The sequence below is a fragment of the Lemur catta genome, chromosome 11 (genome assembly GCF_020740605.2).
Source record: "Lemur catta isolate mLemCat1 chromosome 11, mLemCat1.pri, whole genome shotgun sequence".
NCBI classification, from domain to species: domain Eukaryota; kingdom Metazoa; phylum Chordata; class Mammalia; order Primates; family Lemuridae; genus Lemur; species Lemur catta.
Genome location: NC_059138.1, coordinates 28,218,071 through 28,240,292, shown reverse-complemented (window position 1 = coordinate 28,240,292; position 22,222 = coordinate 28,218,071). Strand labels below are relative to the sequence as shown.

The window sequence follows — 22,222 nt, the reverse complement described above, 5'->3', positions numbered from 1 at the left end:
TTTGTAGGTAGGTAGGTGTGGTATGTCATTTGTAGGTAGACTTTTTCAAAGGTCAGAAGGAATTTATATGCAAATACTCAAAGGCAGGTCAATATTTTTCAGATATCAATACCACTGGGAAGAATAGGAAAGACAACTAGGATATTGTGTAGGCAGAGTAATGCCCCTACCCAAGATGTCCGCATCCTAAACCCTGGGAACTGTGATTATGTTACCTTACACAACAAACAGCTCTTTTCAAATGAGATTAAAGTTAAGGACCTTGAGATGGGGAGGTCATTCTGGATTATCTGGGTGGGCCCACTCTATTCACATGAGTTCTCCAAAGAGGAAGAGATGTGACATGAGAAGGACTGGTCCCTCTGTTGCTGACTTTGAAGTTGGAGGAAGGGGGCCATGAGCCAAGAAATGTGGTCTTTAGAAGTTAGGAACAGCCCATAGCTTACAGCCATCAAGAAAACAGGGACTTTGGTCCTACAATGGCAAGGAACTGAATTCTGCCATTCATCTAAGTGAGAGTAAATGGATTTTCCCCTAGAGCCCCCAGAAAGGAATACATTTTGCTGACACCTTGATTTCAGTCAGACCCATCCCAGACTTCTGACTTACAGTACTGTAAGATGATAAAAGTTTTGTTGCTTTAAGCCACTGAGTTTGTGGTAATTTGTTATGGCAGCAATAGAAAAGTAATATAGATATGCAACCTCATGATATTCCTGAATTTTGACCAAAGAAAGTCACTGGGGAAAATGCACTGGACCTAGGCAATTTAGAACATGTTCGATTCATTCTAAACAACTTAAGTTCTATTGCTCATGACTGTCTTTATCTGAGGCACAAAATCCTAAATTCTAAACTTCTCATCAGAATTTCTGCCACAGAGACATTAAGTAGAAGATGAGTTTCTTCCACCCAAGTTACTGTTTAATTCATTTGTGTGGTTTTTTCATTATATTTTCTTTATTCTAAGGTGGATGCTCCACTGTCATGTTAAGTAGGAGTGGTATATGTTCAATGTTTACCTAAATCTTAAGTCTTCTTGGAAAAGCATCTACTGCATTCTCAGCCTCTATCACTCCTGTGGTTTCTGCTGTTTTTTTTTTCTATAGGCTTTGTCTTCTTGCCCAAAGTCATTGTATTAGTAGTTGACAGAGCTAGTCTTTGAACCTAGATGGTCAGTCTTCGCTGTACTACAGTGCCCAAGGGAAATACACAACAGCATGAATAAAGACCATGATGTAGACAAAGAGTCATTTAAGGTAATTCAGATGAGCACTTGTGACTCTTCTTTCAGATTTCTGGTTAGGACAATTATAAAGAGGGAGAGGCAGATTCAATACTTTTCTGCCTCTGGTGCATTTATTCCATTTTTTTTCTTTAGTATTAGGCATCTGTTATTTCTAGTAAGATTCTGTAACAGGGGTTGGAAAGCTACAGGCCTTGGGCCAAATTTTTTTGTAAAGAAATTTTATTGGCACTTAACCACAACCATTAATTTGTATATCATCTATGGCTGCTTTGGGGCTACAACAGCAGAGTTGATTAATTATGACAAAGGCCCACAAGACCTAAAATATTTATTATCTGGCTCTTTACAGAAAGTTTGCAGACCCTTGTTCTCTAATGTCAAGAAATGATATTTCTAAAGCTTTCCTATCCATATTACCAAATTCATTATTCTGACCAGCCTTACATATTATCATAATGCTCATCTTTGACTAGCTTTATATGATTCATCCATTCTTCTGAACTTAACATCTTATACCAAGAATAACTAAACAAACAAACAAAATAAAACAAAGCAAAACCTCAGGTTAGACTACAGTGGAATATCTGTGTTGTTTCCTCTGTATATCCCTTTCTTCCTACTGTTGGTATTTCAATCAAGAACACGCAGAGACTTTTCCAAGTCTTTACCCCATGTGATAATAACTCACGTAATGGGATTTTTCATGCATGTGCCATGATAGAAAATAAATAATGATCTGCATTTTAATATATGCACCAGAAATGAAATTAAAAATCACCCATGTGTCATAATAATGCAGTGGATTGAAACAAATTCTTAACAGGTTTTTTTGGAAACAAAAAGAGATACTTCAAATTAAAGACAGCTGTTTTTAGGGGACGTTAATCATTGTTTTTCAGCTTCTCAACATCAGAACTATTTCTTGAGAATTCTGTACTTTCTGGGTTTGGGTAGTAGGGAGAGCTCAACAATGTATCAGGCACTTTTTCCCCTGATGTTTCTTATAGCGAGAGAGGCCTTGGCTCTGTTTCTGACCACCCCAGAAGCTGAATTGGGCGATAGTGCTACAAAACCGTGTGACTGACAGAAAACCTACTCTGATGGTCATACCAGTTGTAGCAAGAACAAGTTCATAAAGGAGCATGCCATTGATGCTAGATGGTGGCATCTAGGACAGTAGATACTGGGACATAAGCTTCGTTCTGTATTGTTTGGCAATGGTGGCCACAGGGAACTGACCCAGCTTTGCTATGTGTTGGGGATATGCTACCTGGCTGTTCCTAACTTCTAAAGACCACATTTCTTGGCTCATGGCCCCCTTCCTCCAACTTCAAAGTCAGCAACAGAGGGACCAGTCCTTCTCATGTCACATCTCTTCCTCTTTGGAGAACTCATGTGAATAGAGTGGGCCCACCCAGATAATCCAGAATGACCTCCCCATCTCAAGGTCCTTAACTTTAATCTCATTTGAAAAGAGCTGTTTGTTGTGTAAGGTAACATAATCACAGTTCCCAGGGTTTAGGATGCGGACATCTTGGGTAGGGGCATTACTCTGCCTACACAATATCCTAGTTGTCTTTCCTATTCTTCCCAGTGGTATTGATATCTGAAAAATATTGACCTGCCTTTGAGTATTTGCATATAAATTCCTTCTGACCTTTGAAAAAGTCTACCTACAAATGACATACCACACCTACCTACCTACAAAAGACAATGACATATCCATGGATATGTGATCATCTGTAGATATAAACTCAAAATTTTATCTGTAAAACAGTTACTTTATATTACTAATTATTGTATGAAGAACTGAACTAGAATCCAGGCGGCCTTCATTGTAGGTTCCACTATGTGATCACCAAGCTTCTTTGGGACTTAGTTTCCTAATCCACAAGATGAGGAATGTGGACATGGAAATTTCTAGGTTCCCTTTTAGCTCTAAATATCTATGATCCATGGTCTGAAAGAAAAAGGGTGTAGATGGGAGAGTAATTCTCTTTTAGTTATAAAAACAAAACAACAAAACTTATATAATAAGAATTTACTAGAAATGGTAAGCAAAAACTTTGATAATTTTTTCATTTTTTCTGCCTCATAGGTGTTTTAATGTAATTTCAGCCATTTGCTTTCCATTACTGACTTGAGGTTACTTATGCCTAGCTTTTGTCAATATTATTGTTATACTTCACTCTCATCACTCCATTTATCTTTCTGTACCTTCTCATATTATACATCCCTCATAGCCTAACCTCAGTATTTTTCTGAAAAGAAATCAATAAATTAGCTTTGTTCTCTCTTGCCATATAATGTTAGTAACAAGTCCAAATCAATCTATTCCTTTATTGTGGATTATACCACTCAAGAATGAGTTCATTCAGATTGAAGATTCTGGAAACTTAAAGTAATTTTTGCCATCAACATTAGTTTCCAATTTTGGCATGCCAAAACCACAATGAAAAGGACAATATAATTTTACTTGTATTGCAATATAAGCCACTAAAAGCAACTAATCTTTAAAAGCCAAGCAAAACAACAAAAAAGCAAGCAAATACACTCAGCTTAAAACAATGTTTCTTATTCTGCTTTGCTATACTGATAACGCACACATAGTAATTTAGTTTAAAAAAAAGTATTGAAAATGTTCAGGTGTGGGTGCTCCACTTGGATTAGTCATCCACTCTGCGTGCTATCTAAATAAAGCTAGAGTCACACGAATTCAAGTACCCTTCTAAGGTAAAGTCAGAAGTGTAAGAACTGCCTACCCCCAAAAATTAGACTGGTTCTTCAGACCTTTAAGGTAAAGCATATGCCACTGTAAGTACAACCAGTGTGTTCTGTGGCCTCACCACTGGCTGGCAAGAGTGTAAGTCATGTTTACATAGTTCTACCAAATGGCCCCATCTACTTTGTTAACAAGCAGTCCTGTTTTCCTGTGTCTCCCCCTACTCTTCCTATCCTTTTGATTCACCAACCACTACTATTAATACTATGCCACCCAGGATTTGCTATCTGCCTCACAATTGCAGAGGTTAATTTCTTAACCTCTTTTAATCACATTGTTTCTGCCTTTCCATTCTTACTGCCACAAATCAGATACACCTGGACTCCTGCTAGCCTTATCTTCAGTTCCTACCTCCACCATATTTCCCAAAAGTGTTTGTGTACATTTTCCTCAAGCCCCAATTTAGGGGCTTACCTTTTTTGTGAAATCTTCTAAGATTCTAACTCATATCCATCTTCCCCTTAAGCACTTAAAATGTGTACAGCTCAATTTGATCATAAAAAATGCACTGAATAAAATATTGTATTGGAAAGAGCTCTGTAACTAAGAAAAGGTTACCTATTATGTAGTCTATGTCCTTGAACAGTAACAACTAATGTTTATTGAGTGCTTATTATATGCCAGGCTCTATAAGAATTACTTTTAGTTCCCAAAAAGCTGATGAGGTAAATACCATCATTTTCTCCATTTTACAGATGGGGAAACAGAGGCATACAGGGTTAACTAATTTGCTTAAAGTAGCACAGAATCAAAATCCAAACAGTTCCCGAGTCAAGAGTTCTTCATCATGATCCTACACTACTTTTCAATTAACAAGTCAGTTGTATTTTTTTCCATCTAAGAAATGGAATTAAAAATACCTGCATTTTTTTTTTTTTTTGAGACAGAGTCTCACTCTGTTGCCCAGGCTAGAGTGAGTGCCGTGGCATCAGCCTAGCTCACAGCAATCTCAAACTCCTGGACTCAAGTGATCCTTCTGCCTCAGTCTCCCGAGTAGCTGGGACTACAGGCATGTGCCACCATGCCCGGCTAATTTTTTCTATATATATTTTTAGCTGTCCATATAATTTCTTTCTATTTTTAGTAGAGACGGGGTCTCGCTCATGCTCAGGCTGGTCTCGAACTCCTGAGCTGAAACAATCCACCCGCCTCGGCCTCCCAGAGTGCTAGGATTACAGGCGTGAGCCACCGCGCCCGGCCAAAATATCTGCCTTTATTACACTAAATGAAATACACGAAAAGCACTTTGTAATCTATAGTGTTAACTAAGATTTCCATATCAATTACTTTTATTTAAAATTTGAGATATTTATTTTTTTCAATGCACTAATTACTTCATAAGCAAAGCTCTGTAACTACTCAGGAATTTCCTTTTAAGGAGAGACCATGATTTATATATTAATGTACCCTTTTCTGCTTAGGAGAACCCCATATAGATCCACTCAATACATATTACTGATTGGTTAATACCCCTGCAACTTGCAGGACTATAAATCAGTTGTAAATAAAAGTTAGGTTAAAAAATATTATTTTAATTTTCAAATTACTATTGGGATAGTTTTGCATGAATTATTCACAGAGAAGAGACAATTCATTTTCCTCAGATTCTAGGAGTCTGATCCTTCAGGTTGATGTTTTCTGCTCACAATCTAGATTCAGAACTAATGGAATGAGTGTCTCTTCCAAGCATACTTTGGTTGATGCTTTATCAGTGATAGAATATTATTCAAATAAGTAGTACTTTGGAGAGATTTTGATTTGTATTAAGCTGAAACTCACTGTATCTCAATTTTTTAGTTGTCAGATGTTTTTATATATATATCCATTTTTCTCTGTTGGAGCTTTAACTTTATTCTTTATGAAATGCTAAACTATGTTCATGGACTCCCAAGATCACAAGCTAATTGAGATAAATCAAGTATGTATTTTTGCATCCAGATGTAACTCATTTTTTGTCTTAATAAATGAAATTTTCTTTATCCATGGGGTTTCTCTCTACATCTGTGATCCTCAGGGACTACAGAAAATACAGCAGTTTTGGCCAGGCGCAGTGGCTCATGCTTGTAATCCTAGCCCTCTGGGAGGCCGAGGTGGGTGGATCGCTCGAGGTCAGGAGTTTGAGACCAGCCTGAGCAAGACCCCATCTCTACTAAAAATAGAAATAGAAATTATCTGGACAACTAAAAATATATATAGAAAACAGTAGCCGGGCATGGTGGCACATGCCTGTAGTCCCAGCTACTCGGGAGGCTGAGGCAGTAGGATGGCTTAAGCCCAGGAGTTTGAGGTTGCTGTGAGCTAGGCTGACGCCACGGCACTCACTCTAGCCTGGGCAACAAAGTGAGACTCTGTCTCAAAAAAAAAAAAAAAAAGAAAAGAAAATATAGCAGTTTTAAGTCATACGTAAAAAAATTTTCAGACCAAAGAGATTTTGTGATGCTCCATAAACACTGCATATCTGCTATTTACCTAGCATATTAATTTAAGGGAAACTATACAAGAACATACTTGTAATGTATTTATGATGAAATTAGTTATATAAATTACCACATAATGTCATGGTAACAAAAATTTTCAAAACAAGCACACTCTAAGGGATGAAAAACTATATAGATTATTCATTTTAAAAAGGTGGCACAGAGTTTTTTTTTTAGCTCCTTACTAATAGTACCTCACTAACCATTAATTAGTACTTGGTTTTCTTTTAGTGCAATGCCTAAAATCTGCAAAAAAATATCTATTTTTTTCATCTAGGGAAAATACTTTTATTTGCTTCCCAGAAAATATAGGACACTCACAACCTAATTCCTATTTGTGGTTTCAAATAGTTCAGAATAAGTTTCACTACATAAAATATTAAACATTTGGGAATTATCTTGTAGGTAGTTTTGTGGGTATGCTCTAATGAAAAGAAATTCTTCACTTTTCAGAGGAAATCTGCTGACATTGCAAGTTATTTCAAAGCCATAATTCTTTAGCTAAGAAATTACAAGCCTAACTGAAATCATAAAGATATTTTGTGAAAAGGAAATCGCTCCTGCATGTGTTTTATGTATAAATTTCTAACTTTAAGCCTTTGTAAGTTAGGCCACCACAGTAAAATGAGGCACTATGGCGTTTTCCAGTGCTGTTTGGATATCTGGAAAAATTCACAATGATAGCTGTGATAGAAGCTAAGGAAACTGAGGCCCAGAAGAGTTTAAATGACTTGTGTAAAGACAACAATTTTTTAGCAGGGCTAAGATTAGAACCCAGTTTGGTGCTTATTCCCAAGTCTCTTTCGGAATCTGTCCTTTCATGTTGGTGCGGCAGCCTTTCATTTACCAATTTCAACCTGAGGAAAGAGAACTCATGGCGTGGTGGAAGCGTGAACATCTAAGGGATATTCGCACAAGTTTTCCTATTTGGCTTCAACTTCTTAAAGACGTAACAACGCCTCCATTTTGGAGCACTTTTAGAGACAAATACAGAATATACGAACATGCTTTTCAGTTGAATTCTCCACGGTTGTACATGTGGTGCAACGTGCGCAACCTTGTCCCTCGCCATTTACCTTCTTTTTGGTTATTTCCGTCTCGTGCGGCACAAAGCTAGAGATTCCTCTGCCCGCACCTACATTCCATACGAGACAACACTCATTCCTCTTCTCCTTTACTCATAATGAAAACACTACTCCATTTCTTCCTACCGGCCCTTGTCTTTTCGCAACATTTTCTCTCGTAACTTCTCCCACATTGCCTTCCACTAGACTAGCAAAGCCCTTCCAACTTCTCCCTCCTACTCCACCTTCAGGAAGCTGCTTCCACCTCTCGCTCGCTTTTGTCTCTCGCGGCTGCCAGATCCCTGCCCGGAATTACAGTGCGCACGCGCACTAACTCGTCACCGCTTCTCTGCTTCTGCTTGGTTGGCCCGTTCTTCCCTATTTCCGATTCACGGTGGTGCGGCAATTCTCGCGATAATTGCTGCCGCCTACGGGCGCGAGCGTCTATGTGTTTCTGGCTGGCCCTTTTAGCTCTGCTTGTAGCCGGTTCCTGTGTTGCCCGGAATCGCCGGGCCGAGCAGCATGACGTCCGCCCTGGAGAACTACATCAACCGTATCCTCGGGCTGGCCGGCGCGAGGGCCGCCGGGGCAGCGGCAAGGCCGGCGTCCGCACTGGAGCGGGGCGGGTGCGGGAGAGGCCGGGCTCGGTGGGCGGTTGGGACGACCGAGCACGGCGGGATCCGGGAGCGGGTGAGCGGATGAGGACCCGGGAGCAGCCGGTCCGGGCTCAAGGCTCCTTAATTTTATCCTAAAAAAATAAAAGTAAAAACCCAATGTAATTATTCCGAACTTTACTCTCTATAAAAAAGTATGCTCTTGATTCCTTTTTAGTATTTTCCTAGGGCCTCTGTGTTCAAGTTTGGCAGTAAGATGAACAATTGCCATAGTGACCACGATGGTTTTGTAAATCTGTGTACTTGTTTTATTCACAGGCTTTGCTTATTGTTCGAGGATAGCAAAAAGTTTAAAGATGGTTCACAAACTGAGTTTTTGCCCTTTACCACTTGAAATCTCAACTTGTTGATAGAATGAAAATAATGCTTGCTGTAGTAATGGATAATAGCGAGGTGCAAGTAACTTAAAAACCCACGTGAAGTCTTAAAGTACAAATGTTACCGTTTTAAAGCCTCAGGACAAAAACACTACATTGTTTCTGTGTACGAATTGGGGACAAAAATTAAATACCGAAGGCTTTAAATTATGCAAGCGTTATTGGCACCTTGTGACATTGGTTATAGGTTTTTTTCTTTTGAACTCTAGAAGCCAGGTCCTGAAACTGTGTTAACGTGCCTGAAATCATCCAACATTGATTAACTTAGCATTTATCCAATTTTCATTTTAGAAATGAAGAAATAGGGCTAAGAAAGGGAGAAATAGCTTGCCCAAAGTCATAGATTGTCAACATTCCTAGTTTAAAAAAAGTTCCAAAAATCCAAGCTGTTTGAGACAGGGTACACTGATCATATACAGAAAGAGATTTGCTTTCTTTCTTTTTCATTTTTTAATTGTGTAATTATGACAAGGACAAAGTAGTTAGAAACAGTTTTTATGCAGGGAATGTAGTGGCTGTGTTGATTACTTTTACCCTAATTCTGTCACTCTTTTCTAGTAATTCAACTCATTCCCTCACCAGAGTCTAAATTTTCAGTTCACATTCTCTAAGAAATACTTTCCTTGATTCAATGATCAGGAACTGTTGCTGTTATTACTTCTGATGGGAGAATGATTGTGGTAAGTCTTTGGCATTTTCATTCTCTACTTTCTTGTAGCCTTATTGTTTATAAATTTTTATGTAGAACCTAAGATCTCTAATGCCTAGGCACTACGGTACCTGTATTGCAGTTTTATTATGATTCAGCTCTTAGCACTTTGCTGCCAATCCATATTTTCTTCATTAATAAATATGTTAGTTCCAAGGCTTCTAGGAGCTAGAATAATAGGTTCTGCCCTTAGAGAGCTCCTAATTTAGTCTGCAGGTCTGTATTTTAAACTTATTTATCTACCTCTTCCATTTTTTATTTCCTTCCCCTTTCAGTGCCCTGACATTTGCCACATGAATCATAATTTTTTGAAAATTTGAGTATACTTCTTAGAAACTTTTTTATGATGTAGATGCTACATATATATGAGTATTTAAGGCTTCTTTGGTCTTAATATTCTTTGAATATTTTAAGGTTTAATGCCTTATGTTTTCTGTAGGACATATTATGATTGACTCTAAATTTATATATATTATTGACCTCCTTTAAAGGCATTTCTCAGTTGCTAATTTATCTCTATAACAAAGATAAAACCTTCCTATGGCTGATATTTGTATTTTGAATTTGATCTGAGGAATTTATCTCATGTTTTTGGCTACTTGATTATTTCTTCATTTATAATTCATATTGTGATTGCTTCCAAAAAGTTTTAAGGCTGCTAAACTTTCTCTTCTTTTTAACTTTACCTAATGTCTTCAGATAATTTAATCCCTTATTTTCCCATTCTGCAGTTTTGTTTTTGTTTATTTTCTTTTTAATCCTTGTGATTTTTTTCCCCCAGTGGGTTGTTAATGACTATTACTAGTCAAAGTTTTTAAATGTATATCATGTACCGGGCACATATGTGTGCCCATTATTTAATCTGTAGTACAACCTTGTGAAGAATTACCGCTATATTCTGTGTTGGGAACCAAGCTCAGAGAAAGTGAGTCACTTTCTCAGAATCACAAGGATAACAAGTGGCAGAACCAAACTAGGATTTAAGTTGAGTTTTGACTCGAAAACCAAAGCCAGTTGCCTTGCTTCTTTCTTAATTAAGGAAGCAATGGTGGTTATTTTTTAGGCCCCTCACATTGTATTTTGTCAAATGTGGGCAGTTTGAAATATTTTAATCTCAACACTTCAAGAAGCCTATTGCTCTTAACAGATATTTGCAAATAATTTTTTTTATTTTGAGTAAACCTTAAGTTCACATTTTCTTGTTTTCATTAAGAGGGTAGATAGTAAACTGGAGAATTATTTTTTAATTTTATAGAAGAAAGAAAGCGATGTAAAAAGAGTATCTTGAGTACTAAAGTTCAGTAGTTCTGTATTTCTTTGACACATAGTTTACTTGATGGAATAGTTATGTGTAAAATGAAGCCAAGAGGTTATGTATGGGTGTTTATGATAACAACCATTTGCTTACAAGTATAGTAAATGATCCATGTTTTGTTTCTCTTCCAAATTCTGGGTTCTGGGTTTCTCTTTATTTCATTCTGATTTTACGTATTTTGATTTTCAGAACATTAAACAGTTTAACAGTAATCTTGAGAGATTTAACCAGCCCAAACCAATATAAGCTGCTGTTTCTTCAGAAACTTGAATAGAATCTGAGTTACCATGTTATGCAAGGCCCATGTCTCCCTTTATTCAAAACCAAGCTGCTTTCATAAAACTTTTGCTGATCATTTTTTTCAAGTTCTGTTTCTAATTATTACAGTAACATTTGCATCTACTTTACTGTGTTATTGGGAGAATTAAATAATAAATACCTGTGATACACATTAAATAATAAATACGTGTGAGACACAGAATACTGGCAGCTAGTAAGTAGTCATTAAGTATTATCTGTAACTACCGGTTGAAGTTTTTATGTATTCATGGGACTAATTTGAATCTCTGAAAAATGGCAAATTATATTTACTTGTTTACAGTGTTAATAGTATAATGTAGTAGTTCACTGGTCTGGCCTCTTGTGGTTCAGATCCTGGCTCTGCTGCTCACTTCCCATGAGACCATGAGAGAAATTCTCTGCTCCTTAGTTTTTCTTCTTTGAAATGGGGACAATTATTGTATTATCTTGAAGGGTAGAGATTAGTTGAGATAACATGTGCAGTGTGTCTAACAAACTGTCTAGTACTAGTATGTATAATAGTATGCAGTGATACTGTTACATTGCTATAGTTGGTATGTAGGGTTTCTCCTTGTTTATATATTTATATATCATTTTCCCTTAAATTTCCCTTCTTTTAATTTGTGTCCTTAGAATGTTAGTTCCTGGACTACATGAGCTTTTATGATACTTGGAAATACTCACATTAGTACATATAGGTGCCCTTTGTAACTCTGAACAACTCTGCATACTAGTCAGATACGTTGTATAGGTTTTTTTCCCCCCCTTTAAACAACCAAGAGGTAGGTTTTGTACCCTGGAATACTGTCGGTTATAAAAAAGGCATTTTATTTGACAGTAGAGTTATATTTAAAATCCGTACTTCTGTTGGAGTATCTGACAACTAAAATGGTTGTAAGGTTGAATTTACACATTCATGTAAACCCAAATATTTCTCTTTTGCTCCTGGATGTTTTCTTTACAGGGGACACTGAAAGGTTTTGACCAGACCATTAATCTGATTTTGGATGAAAGCCATGAACGAGTATTCAGCTCTTCACAGGGAGTAGAGCAAGTGGTACTAGGATTGTACATTGTAAGAGGTGACAACGTGTAAGTAGATTATGTCTTTTTAAGGCAGGTTAAAATTATACTACAGGTGTACTGCCTTCCTTTATGTAGACGTTTTCCCCAAAATATCATACTATATCAACCATACAAAGTTAGTAGAATCAGGCACTCATTTGTTTTGTGAATGTGGCTTTTCTTAAATTTGCTTAAAGTAAAGCAGTTCTATACATTTTATGTCAACATTTCTTCAGGTGCCAACCAAAGCCATCTCTTTACAAATTAAACTTTCTCCTGAGATCAGTTCATACCTCTGATAGTTAGGTGTCCTGGATAGGGTCCAGAAAGGGCCTTGCTTCATACCAAATACTTAATTAGAGAGGCTTCTTAAAATGGTCTTCCAAATACCTGAATTTCAGCAGAACGTAAATATATTGCGAGAGTCCAAGGCTAGAAAATACGTTTGAAATCTCTTCTTGGCACAATTTTAAATAATTCGTGGTCTGTAATATGGCTGTTTTATAAACAAGGACTTATGCATTGCTTATTTTCTTTTTTTAGTATATTGACCACTTAAGATGTCCCATTTTTATCCTGTGGCCTCAGTTAACTTGGGACACACTGATACACCAGTTTGAGAGTATTTTAGTGGTAGCAATTTAAGGGAAGCCTGCAGCTGTATGTCCAGTACTGTCCAAAAGAACTTTTTGTGATAACGGAAATGTTGTATACCTGCATTTTCCAGTACAGTAGTCACTAGCCATTGAGTACTTGAAAAGTGGCTAGTGTGACTGAGGAGCTGAAATTTAAATTTTATTTAGTTGTAATTAATTTTAATAGTTATATGTGGCTTTTATTAATATAGTTATAGAGGCTAGAAGAATTTGGATCAATTCTCTAGTGAGTACTGTATTTAACCAAAATATGACTGGAAGGTAACAAAATATAAAAAGATGAAGGTACACTTTATTTATTTAAGTTGTGTATGTTAACTAAATTGCCTTTACATGGATAAATTATTTGATCTTTAATCAAAATTAGGGGTTTAAAGCTGGGCACATGGCATGCACTGAGTAGTCCTAGCTACTCACAAAGCTGAGGCAGAATGATTGCTTAAGTCCAAGAGTTTGAGGTCAGCCTGGACTAGACAGCCAGTGAGAAAAAAAATCAAGGGTTTATAAAATATTCTATAGAGATGACTTTTTAGGTGGAATTATAAGGTGAGCTGTAAAGAATAAGAGGGAAGCAAAGCAGGTAGGGCCCAGGTCCCCTGATTAGAACAACATTGATTGGTTCTGGAATGTATAATAATTGATTTAAAGAAGATTTCTTCTACTTTAAAAATGTTTTTTTTTTTTTTTTTTTTGGGAACTTCAGTTAAAAAAAATTTAAACCTTTGCCCTAGACCTAGTGGTGTGCTGGAGCCAGCTAATACTGGCTCATGAAAGCAGATTGTTATATTTTCAGGAATTTGGCAAGCTGGTTGATTGTTAGTAGTTTGAAATTGGGCATGGTGGGAGTATTTTGCAATGGATCTTAGTAAATGCTGCAAACCAGCCTCCCCGTTTTACTCCAGAGAGCTGGTTTTTAAACACTTACCAGCATTCCACTACCTACTTACAAGGATTTTAAATGATACTAAATATTTAAGAGTAGAATTGAGGTCTTTAATTTGTTTTATTTTGAGAAAATATAATCTACCAGAGCAAAATTGGACCAATTTCTATATTATAAATATTCATCTTTAGAATTTACTCTCATTAAAATCAAACAAATGTAAACCCAACAAATAACAATTTTGTATGGGATAATGTTTCATAGATCAACATCCTGTCGTCTGGGTAATAGCATTGATTATATCAAGTTAGAGGGCTATGGGTTGGTTACCTAGCATGCTATTAATGAATTTAATGTTATAGATGTTACGTTATTGTTGAACAAGGAAAAGTTTCCTGGCTTTAACCCTAGCCAGTCAATATCAAAAAATCATTTGTTAGATACCAGAGTACCTACTGCTACTATTATCTTTGTATATGAAAAACTGTACTTTTTAAAAAGTCTTAGATTTAAGCGGAAACTGAAATATCATAAAAAGGAAACTAGTAGGTATATTAATATATCATTTATGGATATAGTTCAAGATTACTCAATAATTGATACTTACATTTGCCGATTATTTTAGTAGTAATTTTTTTTTCTTCAATACAGTCCCAGAATTGAATTGAAATCATAGGATTTGGAAGTTTTGGGTTTTTATACCATCCCTATCCCATATGTGTCTTTTTCCTTTAAAGACTCATGATCCAATCACTTTATGCATTCTGTCCCTTAATGTTGGTTCCTGTTATAATGTTTCTTCAAATTATTTCTTCCTGAGTTTTATGACTTAAATATATAATTCACTGACTCATGCAAATATTTGCTTTTTACCTTAAGTAGTTCTTTTTACTATGCTCTCTCAGTTTTATGTTTTGGAAGAATGCTACTAAGTGCTTTGGTTTGATTAGTAAGATTTTTGGAACACATGCAAATTTATTTCAGAAATGCAACTGTTTTAACCCTTTTTTTTTCATAAATAATTATAGTGCAGTCATTGGAGAAATTGATGAAGAGACAGATTCTGCGCTTGATTTGGGGAATATTCGAGCAGAACCTCTAAACTCTGTAGCACACTGAAGAAAAACTACATACTTGGACATCTGTAAATCTTTGTACAGAAACTGCTTACTCTGAGTATGATGTGTGGAATTTTTATGAACATGTAATTGTGGATTTTGACTATATTGATTCATTGTAATATGTAAATTAAAATATTTCTACATTTTATTGAAAAAACTTTGTTTTTGCCTAACTCATAACTTTGGCAGCTTGGTTTTATTTTTCTATTAAATAGAGTGAAAATCTCATAATCATTTTGAAAACTTAGAAAAAAATCAGGACTTGTTCATATTTTAATATTTATGGAAAACTAGTGTAAAAGAGATATTTGTATGCACAAGTCAAGCATACAGACAACATCACTAGTACAGGGTATATATGTTTCTTACCCTGATTTTGAGAAAGTCACAGGAAGGTAAATCCCATTTTCTACAGTTACGTGAATCATCAGCATTTATCACACTGCACTGGTGGTGGTTTACTAGTGCTTTTGAAAGTTTCTTCCCAGTACTTAGGCACGGGTAGCGTAAAAATGTGTCTGGTTGATAAAATGGAAAATGCTGTCAAGGTTTTAATAGATTGGGCCCAAAATTGAGACTGGAATATGAAGGATGACTGGGAAAGATAGGATTGATGGAGAGGATATTGGTAAAATCTTTGGATGCCCCTTAGGTTACATATGAAAGAAATATGAACACATTAATATTGAATTTTGTAGACAGTATATAATCTGAAAAAATTGATTCTATGTAGTTTTAAAAGCCATTGTAGCTTTTAATTTTGAAGAATTGTGGAATTTCTAATATTAAAGTTTTTATTGTTTATAAATGTTGAATAAATTAAGTTTATTTTGAAGCAGTGCTTGCTATCATTGCCAACAATTTTTCATAACTCATTGGTTTCATAAACTTGATTTAAGAAGAAGTAAACGTGGTTTTTTAAAGAATCCATAGAAACTATGTTCTAAGTAGTGTTTAGATATCCAATCTAGTCCGCAAAAATTCTCATTGACTCGTGTAGGCCAAAGTGTGTATCTTTGTGATGAGAAGAAAATAGAAAAGAATTTGTCCTTGTAATTCAAACAAAATTTAAGTAGTTTTTTTTTTTTTTTAATGAAAAGTACTTAAAATAGATGTTGGCAAACTTTTTCTGTAAGATCCCTACAGTAAATATTTTCAGGCTTTGAAGGCCATGTGGTCTCTGTCACAGCTACTCAACTCTACTGTTATAGTACAAAAACAGCCATAGATAATATTAATACATAAATGAATAGTCATGGCTGTCTTCCAATAAAAGGGCATTTATAAAGCAGGCAGGGGTTGGATTTGATTTGAAGGTAATAGTTTGCTGACACTTGGCTTAAACAATACAAGTTCAGTAAGAAAAGATGAAGGCCAGTTTGTATAAATTCTAGAATGGAACTTTTCAGAGAGTTTAGAAGTGGCTTTCATTCATATTTTTTAACATTTGAAACTTTTATTAAACATAGTTTGGGGGGAGGAAAATATCTTCACTCACAGAAACAAGCCTTGTACGGAAAGAAATGTTAAGACAGTTTTCTTCATTGGTTACCAAGCACTTATCACCCTGGAATAACTTGGTTGATATTCTATGCTGTCTCTGGGAGGATTAGAGAGAGGCTAGCTAGTATTGGCTATTCATAAATATTTGGCTTTTGTAGTATGAGGTTTTGTAATCAATTTAGTAATAAAATGAAAATGATTTCAAAGTGTAAGGCAAACTTAGGCAAGTTTAATTAGGGACTGTGAACCAAATATTCTATTTTAATAAATAATGGTATTTTAAACTGGTAAACTAATACCAAAAAATCAAGAATATATATCATTCAATTGCTAAAGAAAATGTATTCTAATGGTACAAGTGAAGTCTAGAGTAAGATCTTTTCTCAAAATACTTGACACATCAGCAGACTACACAAACAAGGAAATAAACCGTAGTTGTTTCCTCAACAGTAATGGGTATCTTTGAAATCTTCTAAAGCACCTTATAAAGATTGATTTTCCTGGTTGATGTTGGAAAAAGCATTCCCAAAATATAAATTATTGCCTTTATTAATGGTTTATGGGGAAAATGAATGATAATGTACCAAATGGTATATGTAATTCTTTATTCCTGAATGCACATGGTAGGCTTTTGATGCTCACCATTCAAATTGGATTTCTTTTTTCATGAGAATTGTAAGGGAACCACAGCCAGAGTGGTAACAAGATTAATATGCAGTGTCAAGTTTTTTATATTTAATGAGACTTTTATTCTATAATCAGTTTCTTATTTATAAAGAAGCTCAAATCAATTTTAACCTGTAATTACCTCTGTGCTTTGTGACTCAGGCACAATCTAAACCCAGCTTAATAATGACTCAAAGAGGTGTTTCTTGGCAAGATATTTTCATTAAAGTAATTGGAAAAGGGCAATTAACTGCAAAAAGGACTGAATTTTTTTTTCTTTTTAACTGAAAAGATACTATCTAAAATAATAATTTAAAATAACGTTGCACTTTGATAGGTTAAATGGCTTCACATGCTGATAATTTTGGCTTAAATATTACAAATCTTAATCCAAAAGAATGAGATACTAAAGATAACATTTGTTTAAATATGCTGCTTAACAAACACTGTTATAAAATCATTTTGAACTCTTAAGCTAATGTGAGATTTAAGTATGATAAAAACTTTTAATTGGTATTTAATGCAAACATAGTATAACCATGTCAAAACTTTTCTCAGACATGTAATAGCATGTGAACCAAATTGTCTAGTAGCTAGAGTTATAAAGCAGCCCTTAACTGCTGATATATTAATAGTATATTCTGTGCCCATCACCTTTAAAATTAGAAGGTAGCATTTATTGAGTGCCTGCCATGTGTCAGGCATAATGCTAAGTGCTTGCAAAAATGATCATTTTACATATAGAAAAACAGAATCAGGAGGATTAAATGCCTTATAAGAGGTAGCACTAGTAATAACATTTCCAATTTGTCTTTGTACTCCTTATACAATACTGCCTATCAACAGAAAGTATAGTCTCAAAATCTCTGCTATCAAGCATCTACCAGAAGCCTGATTGAGAAATACTTAGACAATCTAAGGCTGTTCCCAAAGCTGTAATGTGGGCCATTTTCATTATAATTACTGGAGGTGCTTTATAAATATTCTTGGGCCCTGTTCTCGTTGACTGTGGTTCAGTAGGTCTGTCTGTTATGGGGTAAAAAGGAGTAGTCACTAAACAGCAAAGGAAAGCGTGGTGGAATTATTAAAAGACAGTGCTTGCCATGTGCTGGGATGAGTTTCTAGTTACCCCATAGAATCCTTATCTTTAAGATAAAAATAATAACATCTATCTTCCTGGGTTGTGACAAATAAAATTAGACTGCATTTAAAACACTTGGTATGATTTCTAGGCAATAATTGTAAACAGCTATTCTAGTATTTAAAGGCCAATGTGGAAAAGTCACAAATGTGGGTCTTCTGCCACCTTAGTTTTTCAGTCTGTCCCACTAACTACTATATTTCTACAAGAAAATACAATATATAAATTTTGAAGAATTCAGATTATGTGGAAGTTGTGTATAAGTTTACACTCTTTAAACAAGTATACAATAAAATTAAATTTATTTCTATCGCAATCATATTCCTCGTGGAGTTTGAAAATGAAAACTCAGACTTGTGTAGTTATTACCTCATTTAATAATTTTAAATTCCATTTAAATTATTTTGAGTTTTCTTTAACTTGGGCTTTTAATCTCAGTTTTTAGGTTATGAACAAATTTGATAAAATTGCTTTCTGTTTACATATAAAATTGAAATGTTGACAAAGGCAAACCTATCTCCATTCAGCTTGATGCTGATCCATTAAATGGCATAGTGCTCTCATTCAACCAACAAAAAATTCATTTAATTGTGAGATATCTAGTATTTATGCTCCGTCCTGTGTATAGGAATTATTTATGTGAAATTTGGTCAACTGCTTTGATGTGATCTTCATTCCTCTCTATAGTGGGAAACTACATAACCTGGACTCAATTAGTCTTTGTGAATCGATGCTGCCTCCTAGTGGTCACTGCTTCCTTTTCTTCGTGTCAATAAACTTTAAAAATAGACTTTGGAATTTTGTCAGGCACATTTGTCAAACTGTTAGTACATGCCGGGCACTGTAGCTGACATTCTGGGTGTACCAGAGAACAATATTAATAACTTCTTGTCTTTGTGACGTGTGTATCTATCTACATCTACCTCAACCAAATCATCTTGACTCAAAGATCTACCGTCCAAGGTCGTGAGTTATTTCATCAGATTCTTCTAGTATCCTAGGATAGTTTATCGGGTCTGGATTCATTCAGAGAAACTAGAAATGGTCTTTTTAAATGGATATAATTTATATCAATCATTTTCTCCATCTATTTTTCTGTTTTGATATTGCTAAGTCTGTGTAGGTTGCGTAATTCTAAGGATAAAGACAAAGTTGAACTTCGCCAGAAGAGTTTTCTATCATTAATTAACAGTATGCCATCTGCTGCCCATGGGCATCATGTGGGAAGTGGAGGAGTTGGGAACTACTCTTCAAGACATTTTTCAGATTTTTTTTCAAGACATTCAGGCTGCGACTGCGCGGGGGAGGGGGGGCGCGGGGGTGTTGCCTGGCAACCTAGGCCCGCGCAGGCCCAGGCCGGGGGTGGGGGGAGGCCCAGCCTCTTCTGGGCTCCGCACGGGTCTACTTGGGTCGGGGTCTCCGGTGCGCCGCCTGCCACGTGCTGAGAGGCAGGGCTGGCGTTTAGGAGCCCCAGAAGCTGCCTGGCCCGACGTGAGGAGTGCAGCCTGCGGCGCCATGAAGAAACTTCTCCGCTTCTGGGGGAGGAAGGATGAGTCCCCCAGCCGTTCCTCCTCAGACTTGCCCATGGGCCTGGGCTACGACCTTCGAGACCAGGATTTAAAGAAACCTCACAAAGCTGCTTCAGTCGGGGATTTGGAGAAGCTGAACAAGTACTTCCAGCTCAAGAAATTTGATGTGAACATGCGGGACAAAGAATACAGGTGACCAGACCTGAGGAGCCGGCGGGTAGGAGGCGCTAGGGCTTCCCTGGTTCGCCAGTCAGAAACGAGCCACGGTCGGCTGTTTGACACTGGTGGTCTCTGGGTTTTACAGAGCAGAGAGATTGGTAACCATTGGCAGAGAGTCACACTCCAACTCTCATCTTCTTAATTTTTTTTTTTTGTAAGTGCTTACCTGGGTGCTTGAGGGCGTTTTTGTCCTCCCTGATTCTGTCCACTCCTCCCACCACCTTAACCTCCACGAGCACTCCATCCTTTGCCCATCTTGGTGTTTTGCTCTTGTTCCCAGCTGTGTAAAATTTACCATTTTACTAATGGAAGAATAGGAAGAGATTAGGGGCGACCCCCAAGAACAGTGGTTGTTAAGATTTTAAGACTTCAAAACACCAAAAGAAGTAACTTTTTTTAAACAAAAGAAACTTGTTGACTTTATTAATATTTAACAAACTTATTTGGGCAGAGGATAATTTTTTCCTCTTCTTTGCTGCACATTCTTTACCACCAGTTTGCTTAGTTCTGAATTCATCGTGTCAACAAATATATACTGCAAATACATGTAACAATTATATAAACTAGGTAATGTGTTAGATTCTGGGATAATATGGTGAATAAGCTAGACAGACTATTTCATAGCCACATTCATTACCATTGAACTTGTCAAGTCACAAAGATTCTTCATAGCCAGAAAGTGCATTGATACACTGCAGTCAGCTATATAGCCTCTGTTACACCATTGACTTGACTTCAGTTACAAGCGACTTTTGAGAATCTCCAGACTCAGCTGCTCTTGAGCTGGGCTTGACAGACAAGAGGGACTTCCCATGTATTAACAGCTGAGTATCCAAGTTAGCTCTATAACAAGTACAGTTTATAGGATCTGTCTTGGCACACTTGAGAGCACAATGGCTGCTTCAAAACAGGCATTTGAACTAATTGTTGAATCAAAATTTAATATGCCAAAAAATGTGCTAATTTAATGGTAGGCAGTAGCACATATTATCCTACTCACATATTTATTGTGTATATTCATCTGCTTGATTATGTCCCATAAGTCGTTTAAGCTATCTTCACTCTTTTTCATTTTTTTTTTTTTTATTTCTCTGATTGAATTCTTTCCATGAACCTGTCTTTGTATTGACTGTTTTCTTCTGCTTGATTTAGTTTGATGTTGAACCCTTTAGTAGTGAATTTTTTAGTTAGGTTATTGTGTTCTTCAACTTTGTGATTTCTGTATGGTGCTTTTTAATATTTTCTGTCTCTGTTGAAATTTTCACTTTGTTCCAACATATTCTCTTGAACTCTATGAGAGTCATTTTTAATTCTCTAGCAGGTAATTCATATAGTCCATATGATTAGGGCTGGTTTCTGGAGCTGTATCTTGGGTTACCTTGGAACATCAATGCTTGTTTTTTCATTTTTCTTTACTGTGGATGTTGGTGTCTGTGCACCAGACAAAGAAGGAACCTCTCTCAGTTTTCCTGGATTTGCCTCATGCAGGAGAGAACCCCTACCAAAAAGCCTGGCCAGAGATTCCAGAAGTCTGTATCCTCCTCAGGGAGAAGCAGACAGCTGTGCTGTTTTGTCTGCGTATTTTGTGTTGAGCATCTATCAGCCCAAGCTGCCACCTCCATTCTCCCTCTGGTGGCTGGACTCTGCTGGACCTGTCAGAGCTCCAGGACTGGAGAGATGGAGGCCAGTTCTTTGGACAGCACCAGAGCCGTTGGGGCACTGGACACACAGATCAACTCATTTCCCTAACAGAAGTTGAGAGCTGAGATTTTTCATGCAATTGCTCTTTGCTGAACAGGGGGTAGGATCAATGGTGTCTACCAGTTCAAGCTGCTACCTCTGATCTTCCCTTGTCTACCAGACTGTGTTGAACCTGTCAGTGCTTCAGGACTGGGAAGAGTCTCTGGGGAGCCCCCTTAAGGAAGTTGGTGTGCTGGCAAGACAAATGCTTTTCTCTCCCAGGTAGAACTGGAAGCTAATGAGTCTTCCTGATCCTATGGCACTTGGTGGTGGGGGCAGTGTCTTCAGCAAGAGGGTGTCCTGAATCTTCTTTTTAGCTTTGATGAGTCTGGTTTTGCATTTTCTCAGGGTTCAGGAGACTTTCAATTAGTTTCTGATTTCTCACAAAGGAAGTTTGTCCTTACACTATTTCTAAATGGGTATATTGTTGGGGGAAGGAAGGTGCAGAGTTTCCTACTCTGTCATGTTACTGATGTCACTCTGTTTAACATTTTTAATATGGATTACCTATGAAAAATTTCCTCAAATTGAAGAGTATCTTTAGAAAGCTCAACAACCACTTACTGCAAAAGCAAAATTAATACATATTAAGAAACAAAATTATGTGTTTGTCATTAGTAATAGGAAATATGTACTATCTGTGGCTGCCTTAAAATCTTTGGGGGAGTTTTCAAGTCATAGAGTATGAAAAGTTTCATCTTTCATCATAATTGGATAACTGGAAACTACATGGTTAGAGGATTTGTGTTCAG

General features: G+C 36.5%; 2 protein-coding genes across 4 annotated transcripts in view; both read left to right on the top strand.

The window, feature by feature from the left end:
- The first annotated feature begins 7,909 nt into the window (after nt 1–7,909).
- Nucleotides 7,910–14,829, top strand: LSM8 (LSM8 homolog, U6 small nuclear RNA associated). Its single transcript, XM_045564253.1, has 4 exons — nt 7,910–8,125; nt 9,263–9,303; nt 11,912–12,039; nt 14,580–14,829. Exons 1-4 carry the CDS (start codon nt 8,095–8,097, stop codon nt 14,668–14,670), a joined length of 291 nt encoding a protein of 96 aa, XP_045420209.1. The 5' UTR covers nt 7,910–8,094; the 3' UTR covers nt 14,671–14,829.
- A 4,535-nt stretch (nt 14,830–19,364) lies between these two features.
- The window catches only part of ANKRD7 (ankyrin repeat domain 7), a 43,533-nt gene continuing 40,675 nt past the window's right edge, over nt 19,365–22,222 (top strand). For all 3 annotated transcript variants that reach the window (XR_006738117.1, XR_006738116.1, XM_045564252.1), the window contains exon 1: nt 19,365–19,703. Coding sequence is in view for 1 of the 3 variants with exons in the window: in XM_045564252.1 (XP_045420208.1) it covers nt 19,498–19,703 (206 nt within the window). In the remaining 2 variants the exon portion in view is untranslated. The remainder of the gene's footprint in view (nt 19,704–22,222) is intronic.

Bases quoted from the DNA above. Each gene is read 5' to 3' on its own strand.
- LSM8 (XM_045564253.1), top strand. From the start codon at position 8,095: ATGACGTCCGCCCTGGAGAACTACATCAACC. The intron at 8,126-9,262 runs GTATCCTCGGGC...TTCAATGATCAG, and splicing joins CCTGGAGAACTACATCAACC to GAACTGTTGCTGTTATTACT. The intron at 12,040-14,579 runs GTAAGTAGATTA...AAATAATTATAG, and splicing joins ATTGTAAGAGGTGACAACGT to TGCAGTCATTGGAGAAATTG.